At 41.9% G+C, this 24,928-nt stretch overlaps 1 protein-coding gene across 2 annotated transcripts in view; it reads left to right on the top strand.

Annotated features, from left to right (window-relative positions):
* Positions 1 to 22,586, top strand: part of GOLGA5 (golgin A5) — a 37,871-nt gene extending 15,285 nt beyond the window's left edge. For both annotated transcript variants that reach the window (XM_054567111.1, XM_054567112.1), the window contains exons 7-13: positions 2,259 to 2,429; positions 5,467 to 5,595; positions 7,977 to 8,075; positions 12,560 to 12,785; positions 17,081 to 17,186; positions 20,682 to 20,745; positions 22,043 to 22,586. In XM_054567111.1, coding sequence (XP_054423086.1) covers positions 2,259 to 2,429; positions 5,467 to 5,595; positions 7,977 to 8,075; positions 12,560 to 12,785; positions 17,081 to 17,186; positions 20,682 to 20,745; positions 22,043 to 22,123 — 876 coding nt within the window. In that variant the 3' untranslated portion in view covers positions 22,124 to 22,586. The remainder of the gene's footprint in view (positions 1 to 2,258; positions 2,430 to 5,466; positions 5,596 to 7,976; positions 8,076 to 12,559; positions 12,786 to 17,080; positions 17,187 to 20,681; positions 20,746 to 22,042) is intronic.
* Positions 22,587 to 24,928: the final 2,342 nt, after the last annotated feature.

Genomic DNA, 24,928 nt, shown 5'->3' with positions numbered 1-24,928 from the left:
GGTATCCATCCCATATTCTCTGTTTTTATATTTTATAATCACTTTAAAATGTAAAAACCATTCTTAGCTTGTACGCTGTATAGAAACAGGCCACGGGCCAGATCTGGCCCACTGACCAGAGTGTGTGAACACCTGCTTTATACCACTGCCCGGTTAACCTTCCTAAAGTGCATGTCTTGCATTAAAACTTCCCTGCCTGCTTTTTTGTAAATTGTTTTCAGTTACAATTGTCCCACCTTTTCCTCCATTGTTCTCCCCTGCCCCACCCCCCCAGTTCCCACAGCCAGTCCCCACCCCATTGTCCATGCCCATGGGTCCTTTATGCATGTTCCTTGACTTGTCCCTTCCCCTTCTTTCCCCCACTACCCCTCTCCCCCCACCCGTCTGGTTACTGTCAGTTTGTTTTTCATTTCCATGTCTGGCTCTGTTTTGCGCATTTATTTGTTTTGTTGATAAGGTTCCACTTATAGCTGAGATCACATGAGATATTTGTCTTTCATCACCTGGCTTATTTCACTTAGCATGATACTCTCCTGTTCTATCCATGCTGTCATGAAGGATAGGAGCTCCTTCTTTATTTCTGCTACGTAGTATTCCATTGTGTAAATGCACCACAGTTTTTTGACCCACTGATTTACTGATGGGCACTTAGGCTGTTTCCAGCGCTTGGCTACTGTAAATAACGCTGCTATGAACATTGGGGTGCACAGGTTCTTTTGAATTGGTGTTTCCTGATTCTTAGGGTATAATCCCAGGAGTGGAATCACTGGATCAAAAGGCAGTTCATTTTTAGTTTTTTGAGGAAAGTCCATACTGTTTTCCACAGTGGCTGTACCAGTCTGCGTTCCCACCAACAGTGCACTAGGGTTCCCTTCCCTCCACAACCTCACTAGCACTTGTTGTTTGTTGATTTGTTAATGATGGACATTCTGACCCATGTGAAGTGGTATCTCATTGTAGTTTTAATTTGCATCTCTCTGATGGCTGGTGATGTTGAACATCCTTTCATATAGCTGTGGGCCCTGTGTATGTCCTTGGAAAAGTGTCTGTTCAGGTCCTTTACCCATTTTTTAATGGGATTGTTTGTCTTCCTGGTGTGGAGTCGTGTGAGTTCTTTGTATATTTTGGAGATGAAACCCTACCCAAAGTGTCAGTGGGAAATACGATTTCCAGTACTGTTGGTTCCCTTTCCATTTTGTTGATGTTTTCTTTAGTTGTGCAGAAGCTTTTTAATTTGATATAGTCCCATTTGTTTACTCTTTCCTTTATATCCCTCGCCTTAGGGGATGCAATGATGAAACTATTGCTGCGTTTTTTTGTCATTTGTTTTAGCCTACCAAAGGAAATTCAAACTTTTTAGTCTGGCATCCGAAACCCCCACAAATTGGTCCTAACATACTCTCTGAGCACATCTCAACAATATGTTCTTATACACCTTCATGCTTTTGCACTGTTATGCTTTGCACTCTGTTTTCTCTATACCTATTAAAATCCTAGCCATTTTTCAGGACCAAGGAGAGCCTGCTCCTCCCCAGAAGTGGTTTTCCTCTTCTGGGGAATAGGCACTCTCCTCCTCAGCTTGTGTTTATTGCCTTCTGATGGATACTTATAACTTCCTCTTTAGTTCATAAGGCAGATGGTACTACCCAGAGTAAGAGACATTAATCTTTTTTTTCCAGTTTTTAAATATATATATTTTAAGTATATATATTGATCCCAGAGAGAGAGAGGAAAGGAGAGAAAGAGAAACATTAATCAGTTGTCTCTCGCATATGCCCCAGTCGGGGATTGAACCCGCAGTCTAGGTATGCGCCCTGACCGGGAACCCAGCTGGCGACCGTTTGGTCAGTGGGACGATGTTCCAACCACCTGAGCCACTGGCTGGGCAAGAGAGAGGCTATCTTCATTACACAGGACACTTGGCACAAAGCCAAATCCATCGCAGGTGCTCCATGAGTATTTGTGGAGTGGCTTGTGATGCGAAAATTAAGCACGAGAAAGAATAAGAAGAAAATATGAGAAAAATCTTGTTAATAAGTTTTCAATAATAACATGGTACTGGGAGCTAAAATCCAAAGACATTGTACAACAAGGCTCTGTTGCATTTTTATCACAATGGATTTACAACCTGTGGGCCTTTGATAGAGAATATAATTGGAATATTTCCATAGTGGTTTAATTAGTGTATGGTAGGTGATATTCAGTATACAAGAAAATCTCTGCTTTGCTTAAAGATATCCTTTTTTTTTTTTTAATAGTCCAAAGAAAAATTGATTAACAGCTTAAAGGAAGGATCTGGTTTTGAAGGCCTAGATAGCAATACTGCTAATAGCATGGAACTGGAGGAACTTCGGCATGAAAAAGAGATGCAGAGGGAAGAAATACAGAAGCTGATGGGTCAGATACATCAGCTGAGATCTGAATTACAGGTAAGATTCATTACAGTTCACTTCAGAGGCAACTATTTGCCCCCAGCTCTTTACAGTTTCAGAGGTGCTATATTCCATATTTTGGGGAAGGGGTATTAGTGAAATAATTGTAGAACTGCTGGTGTAATAGTCACCATATAGAAGTGAATTTAAAACACTAGGTTTCTGGTCCATTGATTGACTGCCTAGTTATGGGAATAATAAACATAAGTAACCAGATTCATGCATTCAACAAGTGCTTACCAAGTGCCTGCCATGTTCCAGGCTTGGAGTTACACCAAGGAACCAGACAGAATCTTCCTACTTCTGGATCTTACAATCTAGTGGTTCAGTACAAATTAAACTTGGGCTTGTCAGTACAACTGGGATGTTTTCTGGTTTTAGAATGGGCTCAGGAACAAGCCTTTCACATCCTTACCTGAGGACTTTTTTCTTACTGCTTTTAGAGAGAGAGAGAGAAAGGGATAGAGGGGGAGAGCGAAGCATCGATGTGAAAGAGAAGCGTCAGCGGGTTGCCTCCCATGTGGACTGGGGATTGTGCGCACCCAGACTGGTGATCAAACCCGCAACCTTTTCATTGCAAGAAGATCCTCCAGCCAGCTGAGCCACACAGGCCAGGGCAGGGGTGGCCCTTTTTCTTTTTCTTTTTTATTTTTTTTAAGATTTTATTTATTTATTTTTATAGAGGGAAAGGGAGAGAAAGAGAAGGAAAGAAACCTCAACATGTGAGAGAAACGTTTCTTGGTTGCCTCTCACACACCCCCTACCTGGGGACCCGGCCTGCAACCCAGGCATGTGCCCTGTCTGGCAACTGAACCAGTGACCATTCAGTTGGCAGGCCAGCACTCAATCCACTGAGCCACACCAGCCAGGGTGAGATGGTCTTTTAATTGCAGTTTCATGCATAATCATATAATTTATAGTTTATTTGTAATTACTATATTTAACCTAAGAGTAAATCGAACCATTAATTTAGATTAAACACAGTGTCTTTGACAGGAGATAAAGTGCAGGGTAACAAGCCTTCTTTTAAAATTTCACAGAGAATATTCATTCATGCATTAACTCAGAATTTTTGATTTGTAAAATGTACATAAACTACAAAGGAGAGCGTAGAAGTTGTGAGAATAGGCTTGTCTGTTACCATAGGCTTCAATGTCAGATCTGGATATAGATCCCATCTTTAGCACTTCTTAGTTGTGTTACCTTGTACAAGGCATTGTGTCTCACTGAGCCTTAGCTTTCTCACTTGTAAAATGCAAATAAACAAGGGTTCTTCTGAGGATAAGGGTATGTGTAAACAGGCCCTCAGTAAATAGTAGCCACTGTTGTTTGTGCCTTTTTTTCTTATTGGTCAAGTAGAAGAGCTGGTAAAGACTGGTGTCCTTGTAGTCTTTAAAGTAGGATTTTTTTTTTCTGTAAATAATTTTGAATTCCAAAGACTTTAGTTCCATGAACTTAGAAATTGGGTAGATGCTAATCTTATTCATACCCTGTCTTATTCATACACGTCTTTTGGGTGAAATTATGAAAAATGGTTTATTTAATATCTTATCCTTACCCAGCCTCATTGATGACAATGCCCTATTTTTCTACCCTTTCTTAAGTTTATTAAGTATATAATAAAGATTACAGTATTAGGTCTAGCAAAATGGGAGAATTGTTACTAATTATAATAGCTGTCGTTTACTGAGTACTTCTGTCCCCAGCACTGCACTAAGCTCTCAATATACATCCTTTCATTTATTTCTTACCATAACCCTGTAAGGGAGATGATATAGTCTCAATTTAGAGTTTCAAGAAATGTAAGTATGGAGAAGGAAAGTAACTTCCCATGACTAGTAATGTGGCAGAGTCAGGATGCAGTCCTTGTCTGTCTGATTCCAGAACATGTGTTCTTAACCACTGCGCAAAGTTCCTGCCTCTCAAGAATGCATCTGACTTAGTCAAATTAATGACAAAGATTAATCTACCTTCTGCTTACCTTGAAAACTCAGTGGTAGGGAAAACTCTACTTACTGCTGTTTTCCTCTACATCCCCAAAGCTGTGTGATTATCCAGGGGTATCATTAATCTGTCAGTTCCTTTCAAACAATATGTGAATGGAGGTGAGTGTAAAACAGAATGTACCAAAATATGAAAAACAAAGTAAGATGCTGATTTCAATCTCATATAGTACTGTATGAATGGACTTACACTTAACTTGAAATCTAGAAAATATAGAAACTCATCCCTGGCTGGTGTGGCCCAGTGGACTGAGTGCTGGCCTATGAACTGAAGGTCGCTGGTTTGATTCCTTGTTAGAGCACATGCCTGGGTTGCAGGCCAGGTCCCAGGTGGTGATTGATGTTTCTCTCCCTTTCTCCCTCCTTTCTCCTCTTTCTAAAAATAAATAAATAAATAACCTTTTTTTAAAGAAAGAAAGTATAGAAACATAGAGCTGTGTGTTTTACCATTGTAGCTTTCAAAGGAAGTGCAGAGGGTGGTGTTTAAGTCTGAAGAACTGAGAATAGTAACACCTATTCAAGAAGTTTGAAATAAGACATATAGGAAGATATAAAAATATAATAGTAATAAAGCTAAAAAAGTAAAATAATATGCTAATCTCAGGTGATATGAGAGAAAAGTTGTATTTTTACTGTTGGTTACTTATGCACACAAACATATAAGCTAAGTATAACCTGCAATTGCAGGAGACTAATGAAGTCCTTTTTGATGTTATATTTCTGTTCTTTTTGAAACTTAGCTTTTGAATACAGATATTAATCTCCCAGTGGGCTACTGTCTACTGGTACTTATTAAACCAAATGATTTATGTGCCACGGCAGCTATGGTGTCTTGTCCATTGCTCTCACCTTTGCCAGGTTATAGAATGAGGTGTCGTCGGCTTACATGCTCCCTTTAGGCTGAGATCGCGTCTCGTTCATCTTTGTCCCTGCAGTGCCTGCTGACCCCAGTTCATGGTGCATGGTGATTGCTCCGTGCATGTTGGACCGAACAATAATGATTGCTTTCACATGTAAGATTCTCCTTTCAGGATATGGAGGCTCAGCAGGTTAGTGAAGCTGAGTCAGCAAGAGAACAGTTGCAAGATCTGCAAGACCAAATAGCTGGACATAAAGCATCTAAACAAGAACTAGAGGCAGAATTGGACCGGCAGAAGCAGGTGAGGATTTTAGATTGATGGTTCTCGGAGAAGACTGTGTCTCATAGCTGGCACAGGAGGGGACTCCCCGGTAAAGCAGCTTACTGACATTCTCAGGGGATGGGCTCAGAGAATTAATGGTAGACAGGTGCAGGTTCCTCCTACCTCATTACTGTTCCTCACTCCTCATTTGTTTTAACAGCTGAAAAATATAGGGGCACAGAACAGTTAGGGATTTGCCTAATTTCATACAACTAATTATAAAATAGAACAGAACCCAGGATGCCTGTCCCAGAGTTTTTTCTACTCATCCGTCTGTATTTTATTATATCCCCTTGTCAAAGTACATGTGTATAGGAAAGTTAAAAACATCAGTTGATTTTCATATTTTATTACATTTGTACTTTCTGGGAACAAGAGTCAATACTAGTTAATAGAAATAAAAATACATCATCAGTGCCATATTAGACTTTTCTTTCTGTTTGAAAAAAAGTGCCTATACAGATTGTGTTTACAAATCCTGGTTAAGATTATACTTCACTGTTCAATTAGCAGTTGTTTGCTCCCCAAGCCGAATTCTTTTACTTTAATATACTTGTATAATAGTTTCACTGTTGGCACAGTTAAACATGTTTACAGCCACATTTTCAGAATAAGATTCTATACCTAATATTAATAACATCTATAATTTACTTGGTAACAATATTGTTATATAGGCATTTAATTTACATTATCTTACTTCATTCTCACAGTAAAATCACTATTCTGTTTATTTTGCAGAAAGGAAAACTCAGCTTTGTGTAATTTTGTCCTTTACAGACTTTTTTTTTCCCATTAGGATGGATTATTTCTGGAAGTGGTTTAATTCTCAGAAATATCCGTCAGCACGTACACCCGCTCCTTGCGTGTTAAGAGAGAGACTCACTGAGGAGCAACCTTCAGGGCGCATCATAGGCCGCCTTAATTTAATTGTGAAATTGGCTGTCCTTTCAGAAATTGCATTTTAATTCAGTCAAGGAGCTAATATACTAAACGGCAAAAAATTGATGTTCTTGATGGTTAGAGAGATAATTTTTATTTTATTACGGCAAATGGTTGTAATCACACTCACTCCCAGTGCCCTTTTTTAAAATGAGGGAGCTGAGTAGAGGCAAGTGGAGCACATGTAGCTATAGGCTATTTACTTAATAATCAGATGTTCTAGATGTAAAGTCCTTAATTTTAGGATTGAATGTCCTTTAGTGTCCTTTATCAATTTAGGTAATTTCAGCCTTAAATTTTTTGCTAGTCTAGAGCTTCAGAAATTAAGGAAACCTTCTGTAAATTGTTATTCTCCTACCCCAATTACCTTCCTCATTTTCTCTTTTTCAGTTATCTCAATTTTTACAGTCTGTGAAATACGCAGTTTGTGCTAATGTCTAAAGTAGTCTCTAGCAGTTTAATTCCATATCCCATTTATGTTTTCATACAGCTACCTTTACTTATTGGTCAGCACAATTAAGCATAATGGTTTTTTTAATTGACATACAATATCCTATTAGTTTTAGGTGTACATTATAGCAATTTGATATTTATATACATTACAAATGATCCTCGTGATAAGTCCAGTTACTGTCTGTCACCATACAAAGGTATTAACAATATTATTGACAACATTGTCTATGCTCCATAATGCTTTTGAAGGTACTTAGCTAATTAATTACTCTATCTTTCCTGGAATGTGCTTTGTTCTTAAGTTCTAACTTGACAGAATGATCATATCCATTGTACAGATAGCAATGCATTAGTGCAGTTGTCAGTGAATCTGGAGTTATTTCTTTGTCTTTCTTTCTCACTTTCTTTTATTAATGACAGTGCAAAAGAGGTACAAGATATTGCCTGATAGAAAAAAAGCACATGAAAAGCTGCTCAACATCCTTAATTATTAGGGAAATGCAAATTGAAACCTCAGTGAGATAACACTACATACCCAACTAGAGTAGCCACATTTAAAGAGACTGACAGCACCAAATGTTGGGAAGAATGTGGAAGAAATGGAACACTGTTACCTTGCTATGGGGATGCAAAGTGATACAAGTATTTTGAAAAAAATTCAGAAAACCATTTGTAAGTTGTCTTCCTTTAAGTTAGACATACACTTAGCATATGATCCAGTATCAGTTCTAGAAAAATGAAAACATACGACCACATAAAGACTTGTGCTTAGACTTTCATATACAAATTGATGCATCATGCTGAAGTAATTGATTTTTCAGCAGACCCATCCAGATCTGTTCATTTGGTACTTCAGTATATACTCAGCACGTATTGATTGCGTGTCTCATGTGTGTCAGGCACTGTTTTAGGTATTGGGGATGGACTAGGGAATGCTGTTTTAACTTGTTTTGTGCCTCCCTTTGTAGGAATTCCATTACATAGAAGAAGATCTGTATCGAACAAAGAACACATTGCAAACCAGAATTAAAGATCGAGAAGAAGAAATTCAAAAACTTAGGAATCAGGTATGCATTGGCATTTACAACTTGGGCAGAGATACCATAGTAAAGCTACCTTTTTTCCTAAAGAATACAAGACCTTCTTTTTCCCTATTTCCACCTGAGTTTTCTTGCTGCAGCAGTAAGATGTTCAGTTCAGCCTGACGCAGAATTTTCATCTAATGCCCTGGAGCCGGCACTTGCTGTTTCTGGGGCTGGCTTCTTCCAGAAGAGCCTGGTGGCCAGAGTCGCTCGAGGGGACCAGCACTTCCAGCCCCTGGTGTCACGGGGGTTGTGCTGATTGCCAGTTTCAGAAATGCGGATTCTCTTTCCTAAGGAAAGTCCAATGATAAATCTTCCTGTTAACAACTGATAGGTCTTTCACAAAGTCAGCGAGACCTCTTTTTAACTCTGAAAATGTAAACCACACAGAAAACAACACGTGCTGCCCCCCCAGACTTACCAGTCTTTGTCATTGACTGATAAAAATCACACGTTCACTTACCCTGTGGTAGTAGACTGTTCTTTCTCCCCTTCTCTTCAGATGATTGACTCGATAAATAATGTACTCGTTGATCGTTTAAATAATGTACCTGAAGATTGATTAGGTCTTCATTTTTTTAGTAAGCTGATGACTTAGTTTGAGCATGAATACTCTAATTTTATTTAAGTTCTCAGGCTTCGTAATGGTCCATAACTTAAAATGTTTTAATATATTTTAATTTTTAGAGTAAGAAACTAACTTCAGTGTTCCTTTCTCCTTTGCCCATATTTTTGAAATGCTTACACATGGTTACGTCACTTGCTAGCAGAAAGTCAAGGAAAAGAAAAGAGCATAAAAAACCAGTTTAATCCCTAGATAAATATTTCAGTATTTATTAAATATTTATTGGGTACCAACTCTGTGTAAGAAATTGTGCTATTTTTCTTAATTAAGAATTAACCAGGACCTTGACCGGGTAGCTCATGTGGTTAGAGCATAGTCCTGATACACCCAAGTTTGCAGGCTTGACCTCTGGTCAGGGCACACACATACAAGAAGCAGCCAGTGAATGCATGAATTAAGTAGAACAACAAATCGGTATTTCCTTCTCTCTCTCTCTCCCTCTCTCTCTCTCTCTCTCTCTCCCCCCCTCCCCTCCTCCTCCTCCTCCCCTCTTCCTTCTCTCCTTCCCCTCTCTCTAAAACCAAGCAATCAATAAATAAAAAATTTAAAGATTTTATTTCTTAGATAGAGGTGAAGGGAGGGAGAAAAAGAGGGAGGGAAACATCAACTAGTTGCCCCTTGCACGTCCCCAACTAGGGACCTGGTCCACAACCCAGGCATGTGCCCTGACTGGGAATCAAATTGGCGACATTTTGGTTTGAGGGCTGGTGCTGAACCCACTGAACCATACCAGGGTGATAAAATTTTTTAAAAAGAGAAAAAAAGATTTATCTATACAAGGATTTCTCTTAAAGATTTTTCGTCTAGGTTGAATAGAAAAAAAAACCTTTGTCTCATAGAAGGAAGTTGACCTGTACAATTTAAAAAGAGATCAGCATCTTGATACATTGCAAGAAAAAAATACCCTAAAATCAGAATGAGTTAAGATTATCATTTATACTGAGGGAGCAATAAAAAAAAAAATGCCACTTCTGCTTATCTTACTACCTTTGGCCTCCTAGGGGAAAAAAAATCTTTTTTTAAAAAAGATTTTCTTTTTAGAGAGAGGGGAGGGAGAAAGAGAGAGAGAAACATTGATGTGTGAAAGAAACATTGATCTCTTGCCTCTCGCACACACCCCAGCTAGGGATTGGGCCTGCAATCCAGGCACGTGCCCTGACTGGGAATTGAACCAGCGACCTTTTACTTTGCAAGATGACACTCAGCCAACTCAGCCACACTGGTTAGAGTTAGGAGAAGAATATCTTGATTAAGAAAAAAATTATGCTTCCAGTTTGACCCTTTTTTCATTCCTTAAAAACTATTACATAAGACTAGATAAAACATGGAAAAAATGAACCTTGATCTTTATTCCCTAATTAGACTTGTAAAGTTAACAAAAATTAATTTGGGATGGAGCTAGGCCTAAGTTCTAAAGCTTCCAGAAGAAAATATAGGAATCTTTTGCAATTTGGGAGAAGACAGATTTTTTTTGTTAAAGATGACACTAAAACATTAATCATAGAAGAAAAAAATGAGAAAATTAAACTTCATGAAAATTAAAATTTCTGCTCATCAAAAGACTCCATTACAAAAATGAAAAGAGCCCCAAACTGGGGGATGGTATTTATAGTACATGTATTAGAGAAAGGATTCACAACCAGGAAACAACTCCTCCTACTAATAAAAAAAATACACAACTAGTTGTTTTTTAATTTGCAAAATATGTGGATAGGCACTGCACAAAAGCATGTGGAGTAGCCAAATAAGCATAGGAATGAATCGGGTGCTTAGAACCATCAGCCATCAGGGAAATGCAAATTAAACCCTCAGTGAAAAATACCACCCCTGCACATCCCCTGTACTGGTTAGAATCAAGGAGGTTGGCAGTATGAACTGTAGTGCAGTTGGAACTCCCCTTCACAGTAGCACAGACACTTTGGAAAACTTGCTGGTAAGGCGAACATAGCCTGACTTCTAATTCCAGATGTTCAGTCAGTGTAAAGAAGGCCATAAGTCCACAAAAAGACTTGTACAAAGGATGAACATAATAGCTTTGTTCACAAATAGCCAAACCTGGAAACATGTGAAATGTGTTATCAACAAGTAGTTGGGTAAACAAATTGCAAACTACTCAGCAGTAAAAACAAACAAACTCCTAATAAAACAATATGGATAAGTCTTTTTTTAAAAAAAGCCACACACGAAGTGTTCATACTACAGATTTGCAATTATAAGAAATTCAAGAATAAGTAAAACAAAATTCTGGTGAAGAAATTAGAGCAGTAGTTGTCTGGGAGTGATGAAAATACTCTTTTGATCTGGGTGTTGGTTACACAGTACACATTTGTCAAAATTCATTGTGTGCTTAAGATACGAGTATTTCACTTGTATGGAAATTTTACCTCAACCAACAAAATACTGAAGTATTGCCCTGGCTGGTGTGGCTCAGTTGGTCGGGAGGCAACTAACTAATTGATGCTTCTGTCTAGCATCAATATTTCTCTCTCCCCCTGTCTCTCTTAAAAGCATTGAAAAACTGTCCTCAGCTGAGGATTTAAAAAACAAAAGCAAAAACAAAAAACAAGTATTGAGTTAGCTGATTATGGGATAACAGTATAATCTTAAAATTGAGCATTCCTATGAAATAGTAAGTAAATCTTAGTTTACAGTCAGGACAGTTCCATGCAGTACTCATTTGTTGTGGGCCCAGCCCTGCATTTCATTTGTGGGCATGCTGGAAGGAATTCAGAGGGAAGGAAGCTAATTTAACTCCCTATTATATGGCAGATACTTTGTTAAATATTTTATATATTATTTCATTTAGTTATCACATCCTTTGAACAGGGAAGCTGAGGCTCCGATTTGTAGTTTGCCCCGGGTTGTGGCTAGGAAATGGCAGAGCTTGGGTTTTAAGCATAGATCCACCTAGTAGCTTCTTTTCAAAACTATTGATGCAGAGCGACATTTGCCCTCACAGAGTTTACAGTTTCATTGGGGGGGCAAAATTGACTCCTTAAAACAATGTTACCAGAGTGACTGATAAATAGCAAGAGGATCAGTGGGAGTCTAAGAGGAGGCTGAGGTCAGTGTGGGCTAGAGTAGTTGGAAAGGGCTTCAAAGAAGAGGCTTTCAAGGCAGGTAGAGCCTAGAGAAGGGAAGGGACTGAATTTTCCAAACTGAAAATGTGGACAGCGATGCAGAGGCTGAAGGGGGCAGAGGGAGGCAGATTTGCACCAATAGGAGACGGAATGAAGGAAGTCATTAAGAGCCAACTGTCAGCCAGGCCCTGCTAGGACAGCTCGCACTTACTCCTGTTTCCCTCGGTACCACAGGCAACAGGCACTGTCGCATGTGAGGACACGGCTTCAGAGAGGAGTAGCAGTTCGCCCCAAGTCAGCTAGCTAGGAAATTGCAGGGCAGGGATAAAAACCTCAGGTAGTGTGTGGTCTTTGCACAGTTGAGTTATCCAGGTCAAAAACTTTGGACTGCGTCCCATGGATCAGTGCTTTCAGATGTTTTTGACCAGTGTTACAGTAAGAAGCAAGGTTTATATCATGTCTCAGGACTCATACACTCATACAACATGCAAAGTTAAAACAGATGTTTCACAAAATAACGCTCTGTGCACTCCGGTATGACCCATTCTATTCTTATCTTTTTAAAATGCAGATTGTGAATCACCAAATTAATTTTGTCGCTCACTAATTTAGTTTGAAAATCACTTCTGTCGACAATGAAAGAATCATTCTCGAATTTTGAGAAATTAGTGAATACACAGTTTACTTGTGGGGATGTAGTAATGTGGTTTCTGTGTTGTATGACTGGTTTTATGTAATAACTTTATGAACACATTGCCTTTCAGCTCACCAATAAAACCCTAAGCAATAGCAGTCAGTCTGAGCTAGAAAGTCGACTCCATCAGCTGACAGAGACTCTGATCCAGAAGCAGACCATGCTGGAGAGTCTCAGCACGGAAAAGAACTCTCTGGTCTTCCAGCTGGAGCGCCTTGAGCAGCAGATGAAGTCCGCCACTGGCGGGGGCAGTAACGGGCCTTCCATTAATATGTCTGGAGTTGACACTGGCGAAGGTAAAAAAAAAAAAAAGAAAGAAAGAAAGAAAGCTCAGAAAAACATTTTGTTGCCTTAATTTCTTTTTTTAATTATAGTTTGTTATGCTATTACAGTTGTCCTGATTTTTCCCTCTTTGCCCCCCTCCACCCAGCAGGCGCCCCCCCCCCCAACTGTTCGTGTCCACGGGTCATGTGTATAAGTTCTTGGGCTGCTCCGTTTCCTACACCGCACTTTACATCCCCCTGGCTACTTGTAACTACCTATTTGTACTTCTTAATCCCCGCACCTCCTCACTCACTCTCCCTCTCCCCGCTCCCATGTGGCAACCATCTGGTAACTACTTTTCTCTTGCTGCTTTTAAGAGTCTCTCTTTATCTTTAACGTTTGGCCTTTTAATTATGATGTGTCTTGGGGTGGGCCTCTTTGCATCCATCTTGTTCGGGACTCTGTGCTTCCTGGACTTGCATGTCTATTTCCTTCACTAAATTAGAGAAGTTTTCTTTTCACTATTTTTTCAGATAGATTTCTAATTTCTTGCTCTTTCTCTTCTCGTCCTGGTATCCCTATGATACGAATGTTGGACCTCTTGAAGTTGTACCAAAGGCTTCTTATTACAATCCTTATTTTTTTGGATTCTTTTTTTTTCTTGTTTTTGCGTCCTTATATTGGAAATCATTTATTTGATTCTCGGCTTCATCGACTCTACTGTTGTTTCCCTGTAAATTGTTCTTTATTTCGATTAGTGTATCCTTGTTTCTGACTGGATCTTTTTTATGCTGTTGAGGTCCTCACTAAGCCCCTTGAGCATCCTTGTAACCAGTATATTGAACTCTGCATTTGATAGATTGCTTATTTCCATTATGTTTAGTTCTTTTTCTGGAGTTTTTATCTGTTGTTTCATTTGGGCCGTGTTTCTTTGCCTTCTCATTTTGGCAGCCTCCCTGTGTTTGTTTCTATGTATTAGGTAGAGCTGCAGTGACTCCTTGTCTTGGTAGTGTGGCCTAATGTAGTAGGTGTCCTATAGGGTCCAGTGGTACAGCCTCCTCTATCCCCCAAGCTACTCTGAGTACCCAAGCTGGATACTCGAGGTGTGTCCTTTGTATGGGCTGAGTATACCCGCTTCTTGTAGTTGAAGTTTGGTTGCTGTTGGCAGATCAATGGGAGGGATTTACCCAGGTCAGCCAGCTGCAAGGACTGGCTGTGACCACTGACCACCAACCTCTGCCCTCTGTGGAGGATCAGCTGTGCGAGAGCAGGGTGTCGGTGTGCCGACATGGTCTGTAGCTGTCTGCTGGGTGTGCTGTCCCTGGGGCTTCCCTGGTGGTGAAGGCCAAGGTCAGCCCCCACCTTTGTTTTGCCCGGGGCGCGCTGCCGGAGCTATAAAGCAGTCTGAGATGGCTGCTACTTGTGCTGGGCCTGGAGATTCCCAGGTGAAGCCAAGCTGTGAATCTAATCTGGCTGCTGCTAGGGCTCACTGAAGCCAGCTGTTGCTTTTTTGGTAGGATTTAAGAGCCAAGACCAGCATTCTTATGGAAAAGCAGCTTGGGTGGGCATGTAAGTTGGGTAGGATAGAGTCTCTAGGGATCTCCAAGGCAGGTCAAACAGCGTTAGCCAGGTAGTTGGAGTCTCAGATATGGCACCAGCCTACCGGCTCTGTGGGAGGAAGGTTTAGTAAGAGGACAATGGCCTATGAGCACCTTGATGCCAGACACTTACAGTTTCTCCCTGTGTACCACTGGTGCCTTTCAAGCTACTTCCCCTGTGCTGGGGCTCAGAGGGAGTGAGTCTGAGTGAGTCAGTCCATGTGTGGGTTCTTTAAGGGGAAATGCTTGGGGCTCCAGAACTTTCTTCCACCAACTCAACCTCCACTAGTTTTTGCCGCCAGAAGTTGTGGGAACATACCTTCCTGCATTGGAGCTCTGGGCTGGGGTGCCTGGCGTGGGTCTAGGACTCCTAGCTCCTGAGATATTTCTCCCGAATTTTTATCTACCATGCATGGGTGTGGGACCAGTCTGTTCCACTTTTGCATCCCTCCTGCCAGTCTGGATGGATGTGGTTTCTGTAATTCCATAGTTGCCAGACTTCCATTCAACTCAATTTTGTAGTTGTCAGACTTCCATTCAGCTCTATTTCTGATGGTTTTGAGTGATGGTTCTCTATTTTAGTTGTGATTTTGATGTGGTTGTGCAAAGAGGTAAGCCCTGTCTGCCTACGCTGCCATTTTTGCCTTAATTTCTTATCTTTCTAATTCAACATGATGTTGAGAAGTGAAAGAAAGACCATTTTTATTGGAAAAGAAGTTTCATCCAGTGAAGCATCCACTTTCCTCCGGATGTGAGGACTGGGCCATGTGCTGTTTGGTATGACCAGTAGTGAATTGGACTGGAACGATTGCCATCCCTACTAGTGTGGGACTCAGAGAAAGGGCCCAAGGACCAATAGTCACATTGATACATGTAGGACACTCGGTAAGATGTTGCTGACAAGGCCAGTGATTCGGTAGAGCAGGACTTTCATGAGTCTTTCATGGCTGTAATAGTCTTCCAATCCATCGTTATGAATATTAAAACTAATATACAGTCACATCAGTATATCCATGCTCTATAATTTTAATGAAGAAATCTGTATTCCCAAGATACATATTCAAAAAGAATGTTAAAAATTTTAGTATAAGTTTCAACAGATTTAATCTTAGAAAGTCCTTTTAGGGGTTTTTTCCTATATATGTTTATAGTATCTGTTTTATTGATTTTAACTTTTTTCATAGAAATAAGTTTTTATATTTTATACAATAATTTATATATTGCTTCATAAGAATCTATTGTGGAATTTCCATAATTTGTGTAATGAAGTCCTTATGGTTGGGAATTTAGATTGTTGCCAATTTTGTCAGTAATATAAGCAGTTCCGAGAAAAATATTTTCTGTGCATGTCTTTTATCTTCTTAGGATAAATGATTAGAAATGGAATTGCTGGGTCAATAGGTATCCATTTGAAGACTCTTGATTCTTGTTGCCTGAATCAGCAAATAATTATTCAGTGCCTAGTTAGTACCAGGTACTGCGTTAGGCATAAAGATACAGTGGTCAGCAAAAGAGACCAAAGCCTGTGCCCCGTGGGCATCCTAGACCCTGGTGTCATCAGGGAGGAGACAGGCTGTGAAGGGAGCGTGTGAGGCAGCGCAGTGGCGGCGAGGGGTGGAGACGGGACTGTAACTGAGGGCGGTCAGGGAGGGCTTCATTGTAAAGGTAGCCCTTTATTATTGAGCCCCACAGGAGGGAAGGTAGGAGGCAGCGAGGACAGCAAAAGGAAGGTGTGTGGTGGAGAAGGAGCAGGGGCAGAGGCCCGGGGGTGGGGGCAGGTGCCGGCGAGTGGCCACACGAGTCGGGGGGGCCGGTGCCGCTGGCCTGAGCTGAGCGAGGGGAGGACAGTGTCAAGCGGATTCGGGGAGCCTGGAGGGGGCTGTCGAGGCTGTGTAAGCGCCTTCCTCCTGAATTAAGGGGGGAGCCAGTGGACGGTCTTGGATGGTGGCTGATGTGACCCGCATTTTAACAAGATACCTCTGGCCGCTGTGTCCAGGATGGACTGCAGAAAGCTCAGAGTGGCAACAGGGGGCCGGGGAGGAGCCGCTGTGTTAATCCCTGTGAGGGATGGTGGCGGTTCAGACCAGAGTGGGGGATGTGAGGATTTATTTAAAGGTGAGCCGACCCGTTTGCTGGCAAATTAGGGAGTTTAATGGAAAGAAAGGGGTCGGGGTTTTGGGCCTGAGCAGATGGAAGGATGAAGTGGTCATGTTCTGAGATGGGCAAAACTACAGGATGAGCAGGTCGGCAGCAGGGGCAGAGGTCAGGAGCGTGGCCTTGGGCATGCTGAGTTTGAGGTGCCTGTTAGACGTCCCCAGAGAGGGGAACAGGCGATGGGTGTCTGGCACTGGCAGTGGCTGGGCCGGGGACCCCAGCGGAGTCCTCGGCTTTGTAGAACGGGTGGCAGTCGCCCTCTTACTTAAGAGTGCAGGAGGTAGGTGTCCGTTAATACTGACTGCTGGCCACCTTTGGTATTTACAGACTTTTAATTTTTGCTAATTTCATAGAGAAATAATTTTCCTAGTTTTTAACTTTTGAGATATGGAAGTTTAAACATTTTATAATCAAATTTATGTTATTTCTTTCTGATTTTATCTTTGGGTGTAATACTTAGAAAATTGGCCTTGAAAAATTCTCCCATATGTAATATAATGTATATTCAACTGTAATTTTGTTGGAAAGTTCATTTTGGTGTCTATACATCAATTCATTATTTTCTTCTTTAACAGGCACACGTCTGCGAAACGTTCCAGTTCTTTTTAATGACACAGAAACTAACCTGGCAGGGATGTATGGAAAAGTCCGCAAAGCTGCTAGTTCCATTGACCAGTTCAGGTAAGCCATGCCGGTGACGGCGAGGGACGGGCTGGCAGCTGTTTCATAACGTTTTCCAGTGGTTTCAGTCATTGTAAGTCCCATCAGGCAGAGCTGATATTTAAAGTGGCATTTACCTTATTCCTTTCATGATGTTTTATTGAAGGTGATTAATGCTGACCATTTCTCTTCTTTCTGTAATAAATTCTATTTAAAAACTTGTTACCTTTCATTGAGAAAGTCTCTCTCATGTATATGCATCAATTTGTTTTATCTCATTACTTTGTCATATGATCGGAATCAAAGATGTTACTAATGAACAGTACTTACTATGTTTATATATTACATAAATAATACATAATTTACGTTATATGTTTATAAATAAACTTTTTCAATTAGCAGACATCCATCTTATATAGGAAACGTTTTAAAGTTCGATCAGGAGTGGGGAGCAGGCCCCAGAGAGCCCTGAGCAGCCGACGCCCCCGTCACCGTCACAGCCCAGAGAAGCCACCGCAGCCGCCCGCCTCAGCGCTGCGGACACCGAGCCCGGCACCACAGGCAGCGGCGCGGGGAGTGGCCTTCCATCAGTGGCACCAGCCTGCAGAGAAAAGAAGGTCATTACAAGGAAGGTTTTGGGAACATTAAATGATTCAATGTAAGAAACAGATGCGGTCTCATCCGTAGGCATGACACCAAGGAAGACGTAGTCGCCCAGCAGACCGCCGGAAGTGGAACAGCCCCAGGAGGGGCCTCCGCAGTGGAGACGGAGACTGTGGGGTTGGGTGTTGCTGAAGGAGAAAGGGTGCGGAGGCAGCAAGTGTTACAGGCCCTGGTGGAGGTGCGGTGCATGGCAGCGAAGATGCAGCAGGCCGTACGCACTGTAGACGCTATCCGCGCCGCAGGCGTCCTTCATGCAGTTACCAGCAGAATTACCAGGATCGTGAGACTGGGGAAAAGAATGAGGGATCAGAGGGCACCCGAAGGCCAGGGCCGACAGTGCCAGCCCGACCTTACTGCGTGCGGAGCTCCACCGGCGCCGGCCATAGTGTCCCGCCCCTCCTGGGCGGGGCGGGGGGAGGGTTGGGGGTGCGGACAGCCAGGGCACGGGAGAACAGGTGGGCCAGTGAGACAGACTGTATCGGGGCCACAGACTGCGACTCTGCAGGGGCCCTCCTCGCCAAAGACAGCCTAGAGAGGACAGCAATGAAGGAAACAAGGAGACTCAGGAGATGAGATCCAAGGTCAGCCGTCCCCTCAGTGTCGGTCCCACCGCAGCTTCGGTTACTGACATGTGCCCAGAAAACCCTAAACCACAAGATGGCAAAGACACAAAAGCAGCCGATTTACCAGCTAATTCGTCTGCTCCTGAGGCTGAGCAGGGCGGGGCTGAGTAAACGCCGGCTTAGAATCTCTACCATCATCTGGCTTAGTCATCCAACAAAAAAATGAAAAATTCCAGCAATAAGACATGAACAAAAGATTGGAGCCGAAGACCTTAAGTGCTTGCTTTTTGCCCATTGACCAGATGACTAGACCTGTCTGCATTACCTATGAAGCATGGGGTTTTTATTATTTTTACCGAAAGATATCTCGTTTTGGTAATGACAGACGTGGGGTTTTTTGTTTTGTTTTGTTTTATTTTTAAAAGAAGCCTGGTGTTTCTTAATACATCTTGAAAGGTTTTTGAGTTGTTTTATATCTGGTCAAGTTGAGATTTTTAAGAACTTCATTTTTAATCTGTAATAAAAGTTTACAACTCAATTAAAAAAAAAAAAGTCAACAAACAGCAAGCACCTGTTCATGAAAGTCTTAAATAAGGAAGGAAGGGAAGGAGGGGCTGCTTTAAGTCACCCTCGGCCACATAGCCACGGCTGCCCTTGGCAGCCTCACCCCCGCTGGCAGGAGCTGGCGCTATGCCGAGCAGTCGCCTCCCTCAACTGAATGCCGGACATGGAGGTCGACCAGGGACCAGGAAGAAGTTTGATAGCTGTTGGGCTGGGTGTTGCAGCTTTTGCGTGTGCAGGTCCCTACGTATATCAGATCTGGAAACCTCGACCTGGGGTGTCCATCCAACCTTGTGGCGTCTCTGGGCCACACTGGAAGAAGAATTGTTGTCTTGGGCCACACATTAAATACACAAACAATACCAAAAATGGATGAGCAAAAAAAAGGTTTTGAGTAAGTTTGATTTTGTGTTGGGCCACATGCAGCCTATGGGCTACGGGTTGGACACCGCTTCCCAGGCCAAGTAATTACAGAAGAAGAATTCAGCTCTTGGCCTCGCATGCTGCGGTGAAGGAGGATTTGAATAACAAACAAGTAGGGAAGAAGCTAGTCTTATTTTAGGTGTAAGTCATCTGCTGGCAAGGCCAAGATTAGAACACCACAAGAAAATCATGATTTTGAATCACCCAGATAAAGGTGGGTCTCCATACTTAGCGACCAACATAAATGGAGAAAAAGCCTTGCTCGAAGAAACCACCAAACGCTGATTGATGCTCAGGGATGACTCTCAAGGGAAAGGGGGGACCTAAAAAACAAAAGTCCTTCCTATGAATTTAACCTAAACCACCACTGTCATATCTTTTATACATGTGCTAACTGTAAATAATAGTTTATTTCACTGTTCAGTGGTATAACAGGTTAATCTATTATCTTTTAAAGGAAAAATGTTTTCATAGTTTATATATAGCCTTGATAAAGTTCTTGTCTAAATATCCTACTAAACTTTTTGGTCTTTTAGTGTTTATAATTAAACACAGTTTCAGTGAATTATTGCATGAAAGAGCAATCTTTTCTTACCTTTATCAGAATATAGCTGTGGTGTTACAAATAAGGAGGAGGATTTATTAAGGAAGATTCCTGAAGCCATGGACCGAGGGCAACATATCATTATCTCCAAATTAATATGTACATCTATTTTAACTATTCATTTATTCAACCTACATAATAATTTTTAGAGAACGTATCGCAAGGCATTGTGCTAGTGGCAGTGAAAGCAGCAGAAAGGTGTATTTGCTTGTACCTGCAGCCGTCTTGCTGGGGGAAAAGTGTCGAAGAGGCAGGAGCCATAAGGTCCTCACATCATCTATTGTTCCTCACACTTTAAGTGTTTACTTGAGTTTCTATAGTTTTGTGCCTTTTAGAAGCATGGGTCATGCAAAAGCTTTTCAGATTAGCAATTTGCAGATTAATTCCAGCCAGGCTTTTCCCTGTTTGTGTTTTCACACTTGCCTTATGTTTTATAACTACTTTAGTTCCTAAAACAAAAATGATTTAGAGAGGGACCACATTATTTAACCCCAAATAATGACAATTTATTTACACTATGACGTTTCTATATGATTATTTCAAGTAATTATTCAACAGTCTGTAAATAAATCTTCTGTATGGTGGCCACAGAACTAGTATAAATGAGTGAAATGTTAAAAAGCATTATTATATTTTATCACAGGTAGATCTGTTATTAGTCTAATTCTCTTCTCTTCTCTCCACCCTCACCACCATTTGCAGTATCCGTCTAGGAATTTTTCTCCGAAGATACCCCATAGCACGAGTTTTTGTAATTATATATATGGTAAGTGAACTTGTTTAATAAACAATGCTGCATTTGATTTTTCAGTAGTTTTTTTCACCTACTGGTCTTTTTGACTAAGAATTTAGCAATCAATTTTGGTAATTAAGATTTTTTTTTCCTTAAAATATACAAGTGTGAAGTGGACCGTTTATTATGTTTAATATATGGATCGCTCAAAGACTTTGCCTACAACAGAATTAATTTTAGTGCAGTTTAAGTTACCTCCCTTTCAAAGCCCCTCTTAGGATAAAAATACAATACAAAACAATCGGTTTCATTTTTATCTTCATGGAAAGTTGCTTTCATGTGTTTTGCATTGTTTTCTAAAAAGGTCTCAAGGTTGATTTACTCTCTTTCAGATTTCTTAGCTATAGTAAAATGGTCACCATAGTTAGGAATGGCATTACCTGTGGCCTGTGAGCCTGAAACCCTCATTGTTCTGAATGGGGACGCTTAAAACTAGCTGAGTTGACTTAAGACAGGCATATTTTTCTTCAAAAGAAATAAAAGCATACTTAGAAAGAAATTTCTCTGCGATCCACTAGAGGGTAGAGTTAGTCCTTTAAATAAAAAGTTTTTAAGGAGCGGGGGATGGAGAGAATGAAAGGAAAAAGATCCAGCGGCCTCAGAAAGGACGCAGGATATGCCCACGTCCGGGTTGCTTCCCGCGTGTGGGAGACTCGGGAACACGAGCACCGTCCGTCGGCACGGGGAGGGCCGCTGCTCGTCGCTGAAGGAAAGGCACTGCGTGAGGGCACCTCCGTCGGCGTCACCGCCTCGCCGCCAGCTGGCAATTCCTGGAACTGTCACTGCAGGTCCCGTTCTGGACCCCACATCACCTCTGAAACCGGACACAGTGTTCCTGTCAAGCGTGCCATCCCCTCTTCACCAAAGCATGGCCAAACCTTCTTTCAAAACACCAGCCATACTGTCCTCGAGAAGCCTTTCCACCCACTCCATGGGTATCGGGCAGTTTTAACCTTGCCACCTACTCTGCATTGCAACCGCCCAGTCAGTTGTGGGTGCATGTGCTTCCTATGAGCAGGCTGAGGGCCGTTCTCTTCTTGACTGGGGAATGCGCAGGCATTGTAACTAGCACCCTCCGCAGACCGCACATTGTTTCTGCATTAGCTGCCCAGTGCACACGCACTGAGCCCCAGAACGTTGCAGGCACTGGGTAGCCACAAGGGAACAAAGGCAAGTAAGACGAGGCTCCCGGCCCCCGTGCACCCCAGAGGAGGCCTGTGGTGAGGCTTGAATTACTGACTAATCCACAAATTGTGTTTTCTTTCTCTAGGCTTTGCTTCACCTCTGGGTCATGATTGTTTTGTTGACTTACACACCAGAAATGCACCATGACCAGCCACATGGCAAATGAATGGAATCCGGTGGTTTCAGTGATGGGTCGTCATTTTCCAGACTTGGGATCTGCAAAAAGGTCAATGGCTAAAATTCCTGAGGAGAGTGCACAAGATTATTTTATCACTACAAGCTTTTAACTTTTTAAGTTATTATACAAGTACTCTGCTACTTAAGTCAAATCTGCCTCTAATTTCCTTCAAATGGTAAGAATTTCTAAAAGACAGTTGGACGAGCTCAGCTCCGCTTTTCCTGGGGTCGGTCGTTCAGTGTGTGTGTGTGTCGGTCGACACACACATGCTGGGCTGTTCACCTCTGTGCAGGCCAGCCTGTATTTTAGGTGACACTTGTTATGGGCTAAAATCAGGGAAATTAATTGTATTTAGTAATATAAATAAAATGTTTGCTTTTTGATAATTCAGTCTGCTTTTGTATTTTCCTATGTTTAACTTTGCAAAGAGAGATTTATGTATTTACATGTTAAAGGTCTGATTGGTATAAATCTTTTTATAAACATAAATAAAATGTACTGTGCATTTCTCTTTTTTAAAATGATAGTTTTTCAGCCCCATTAAATAAGACCCGGATATCTCGCCGGATGACAGAGGCAGAGAGCAGCTGCTGACGTCACTTGTAGTTGGTTCTGGGGGGGCTGCCCCGGCCCCAGTGTGTGCACTGTCCCCTCCTCCCCTTTCCCCCTGCGCTGTCTCCCTCCGCGCCTCACTCGCGCATCAGTCGCTGTCTTTCTCTGCCTTTTTTCCTTTTCTTCAGCCTAGACCTCCAGTCTATAGCTCAGACATCCATAGCCCACGCTTGTCGCATTTGGGAATCAGATCTGTTCTAGCAACCTTTGCATTTTTAAAACACTCCAGCGTGGAGTTATTCTTTGATGAGAGACATTTTCTTTGCTTTAAGTCCAATACACTGTCTGTTTGGGCTTTCCTTTTTTCCTACACATCTGAATTATTCTGTCCCCTGGGTTCTGGTGGTCTCTCTTCATATGTAATTAATATACAGTGTGGGGCAAAAGTAGGTTTACAGTTCATCTGGAAAATAATACAATAATTAATAAATAATACAGGAATATGCTCTGCATTCTGCCTGCTCACAACCGTACACCCACTCTTGCCCACCTGAGCGTAGCTCTCGGGCCGTACGAGGGCAGAGCCCTTCCTGTCGGGGCACCTCCGAAGCCGTCTGCCGGCGCCCGGCCCAAAACCTGGCCCGTTTCCCTTCTCAGTGCCGTCTCCACTCCGACGTCACTTGACCTGTGACTTTAATTATACATTGTTCAGAGGTTTTGGTACACTAGTAGATGTACACGTTTCTTTTCATAAGAAAATTGAGTTTTAAAATTCATCCTAGGTATATTTGGTCTTTTTTTCAACCTAGCATTAAAGAAAAAGGCAGAAAATACCACATCATCTGCAGGTGGATATGAGGTGGTGTGGATAGGCATAGACGCGTTAGAGATCTGTAGGATTTACAATCACAATTCTTACTCAGGTGTGCTAACCTATCAGAGTCAGAGTTGCGAGGTCAGCGCTGATCTCAAACAGAATGAAGAGTTTAGTCTTGTTAATATCTTTTAAAGTTCTTTTCCCCCTCTCTTTTAATTTGGAAACATTTCTGGAAAATGATTAAAACCAGGTTACATACTTAAAATGGAAAACAACACGTGCTTCATCATCATGTGTTCCAGACTTCCTGTCTCTGCGTGTCCTGGCTTTTGTTGGGATGGCTCTAAATCTTTTGTTCAGCTTTTACACATTCTTGGCTCTGGAAATAGTTTGACAAAGTGTTTCCGAGATTATTTTTCAGCAGTTACTGAGATCTTTTTCAGTTTCAATATCCGGGACCCCACTAACACACACTTTGGGGGATTTTAAAGGGTGCTCCCATTCGCTTCTCCTCAGGTAACATGGAGCCTTCTTAACCTCATTAAAAGGATTGCGTGAGAGCCAAATATTTTTTCTTCTTAATCTAATGTATTCACTTAAAGACATTTTATATGTGTATACACACACACACACACATTATTGTACCGTTCTGCACGTGTCCATTTAAAAGTAAGACGAATATAAGAAAACTTTCTCTAGACTTTGTGCCTACCGTAAATGACCATTTCTATTGGTACAGACCAGAAAGGAAGAGCAGGGACTCTGTTACACAGAGTGTGGACCGAGGCGCAGCCTGTAGGTGCTGTTGATGAGGGAGGAGAATGCCTATCTGGGCCTTGGCCTGGGTTTCAGAAGCTTCCATCCAACTCACCCTGTAGGGGCAAAAACAACTCAGATGAGCCTCACTGGGCTGCAGCTGCCATGTGCCCCAGGAGGCCGGCTGTCTTGGAAAAGGCCAGTATGGGTCTCTTGGTCTGGATGGAGCAGAAGGAAAGAACGGGAAAAGCCAAAGAGAGTCCTCAGGGACTAATGGTCTAGGGCATGTGAGGCTGTGATTGTCCAAAACAGAAATGACAGACAAAATGTCTTAGTGATTATCCTGAACATGTTGAAACCAGTATTCCTGTTAAGTTTCCCACGTGAGAACATGGATGAAATGATTCCGAACTTCCCCAGACACTCAAATACCTCGAGATAAGTGAAACTTTCTTTTGTAAGAACACTTGAGTGTCCAGTGTGTCACGTACAGAAGCCTTATAGGAGATGTCTCGGGGGGGAAAAAAAGTGGTGAAATAATTTCAAGTCTTAGCAAGACTACAGAGCTATTCAGGTTGGGAGAACCGGGTGCTGGCCCCTCCCAGGGCCTGGGAGTAGCGGGGTGAATGGCAGAGTCCCTGCCCTCGTGGACCTCGCATTCAAGTGGG

This window comes from Pteronotus mesoamericanus, unplaced genomic scaffold (assembly GCF_021234165.1).
Source record: "Pteronotus mesoamericanus isolate MK-2021 breed Mesoamerican mustached bat unplaced genomic scaffold, CSHL_Meso_final contig_182, whole genome shotgun sequence".
Taxonomy (NCBI): domain Eukaryota; kingdom Metazoa; phylum Chordata; class Mammalia; order Chiroptera; family Mormoopidae; genus Pteronotus; species Pteronotus mesoamericanus.
Note: the sequence above shows the minus strand (reverse complement) of the source record. Positions and strands in the feature narration are given on the sequence as shown.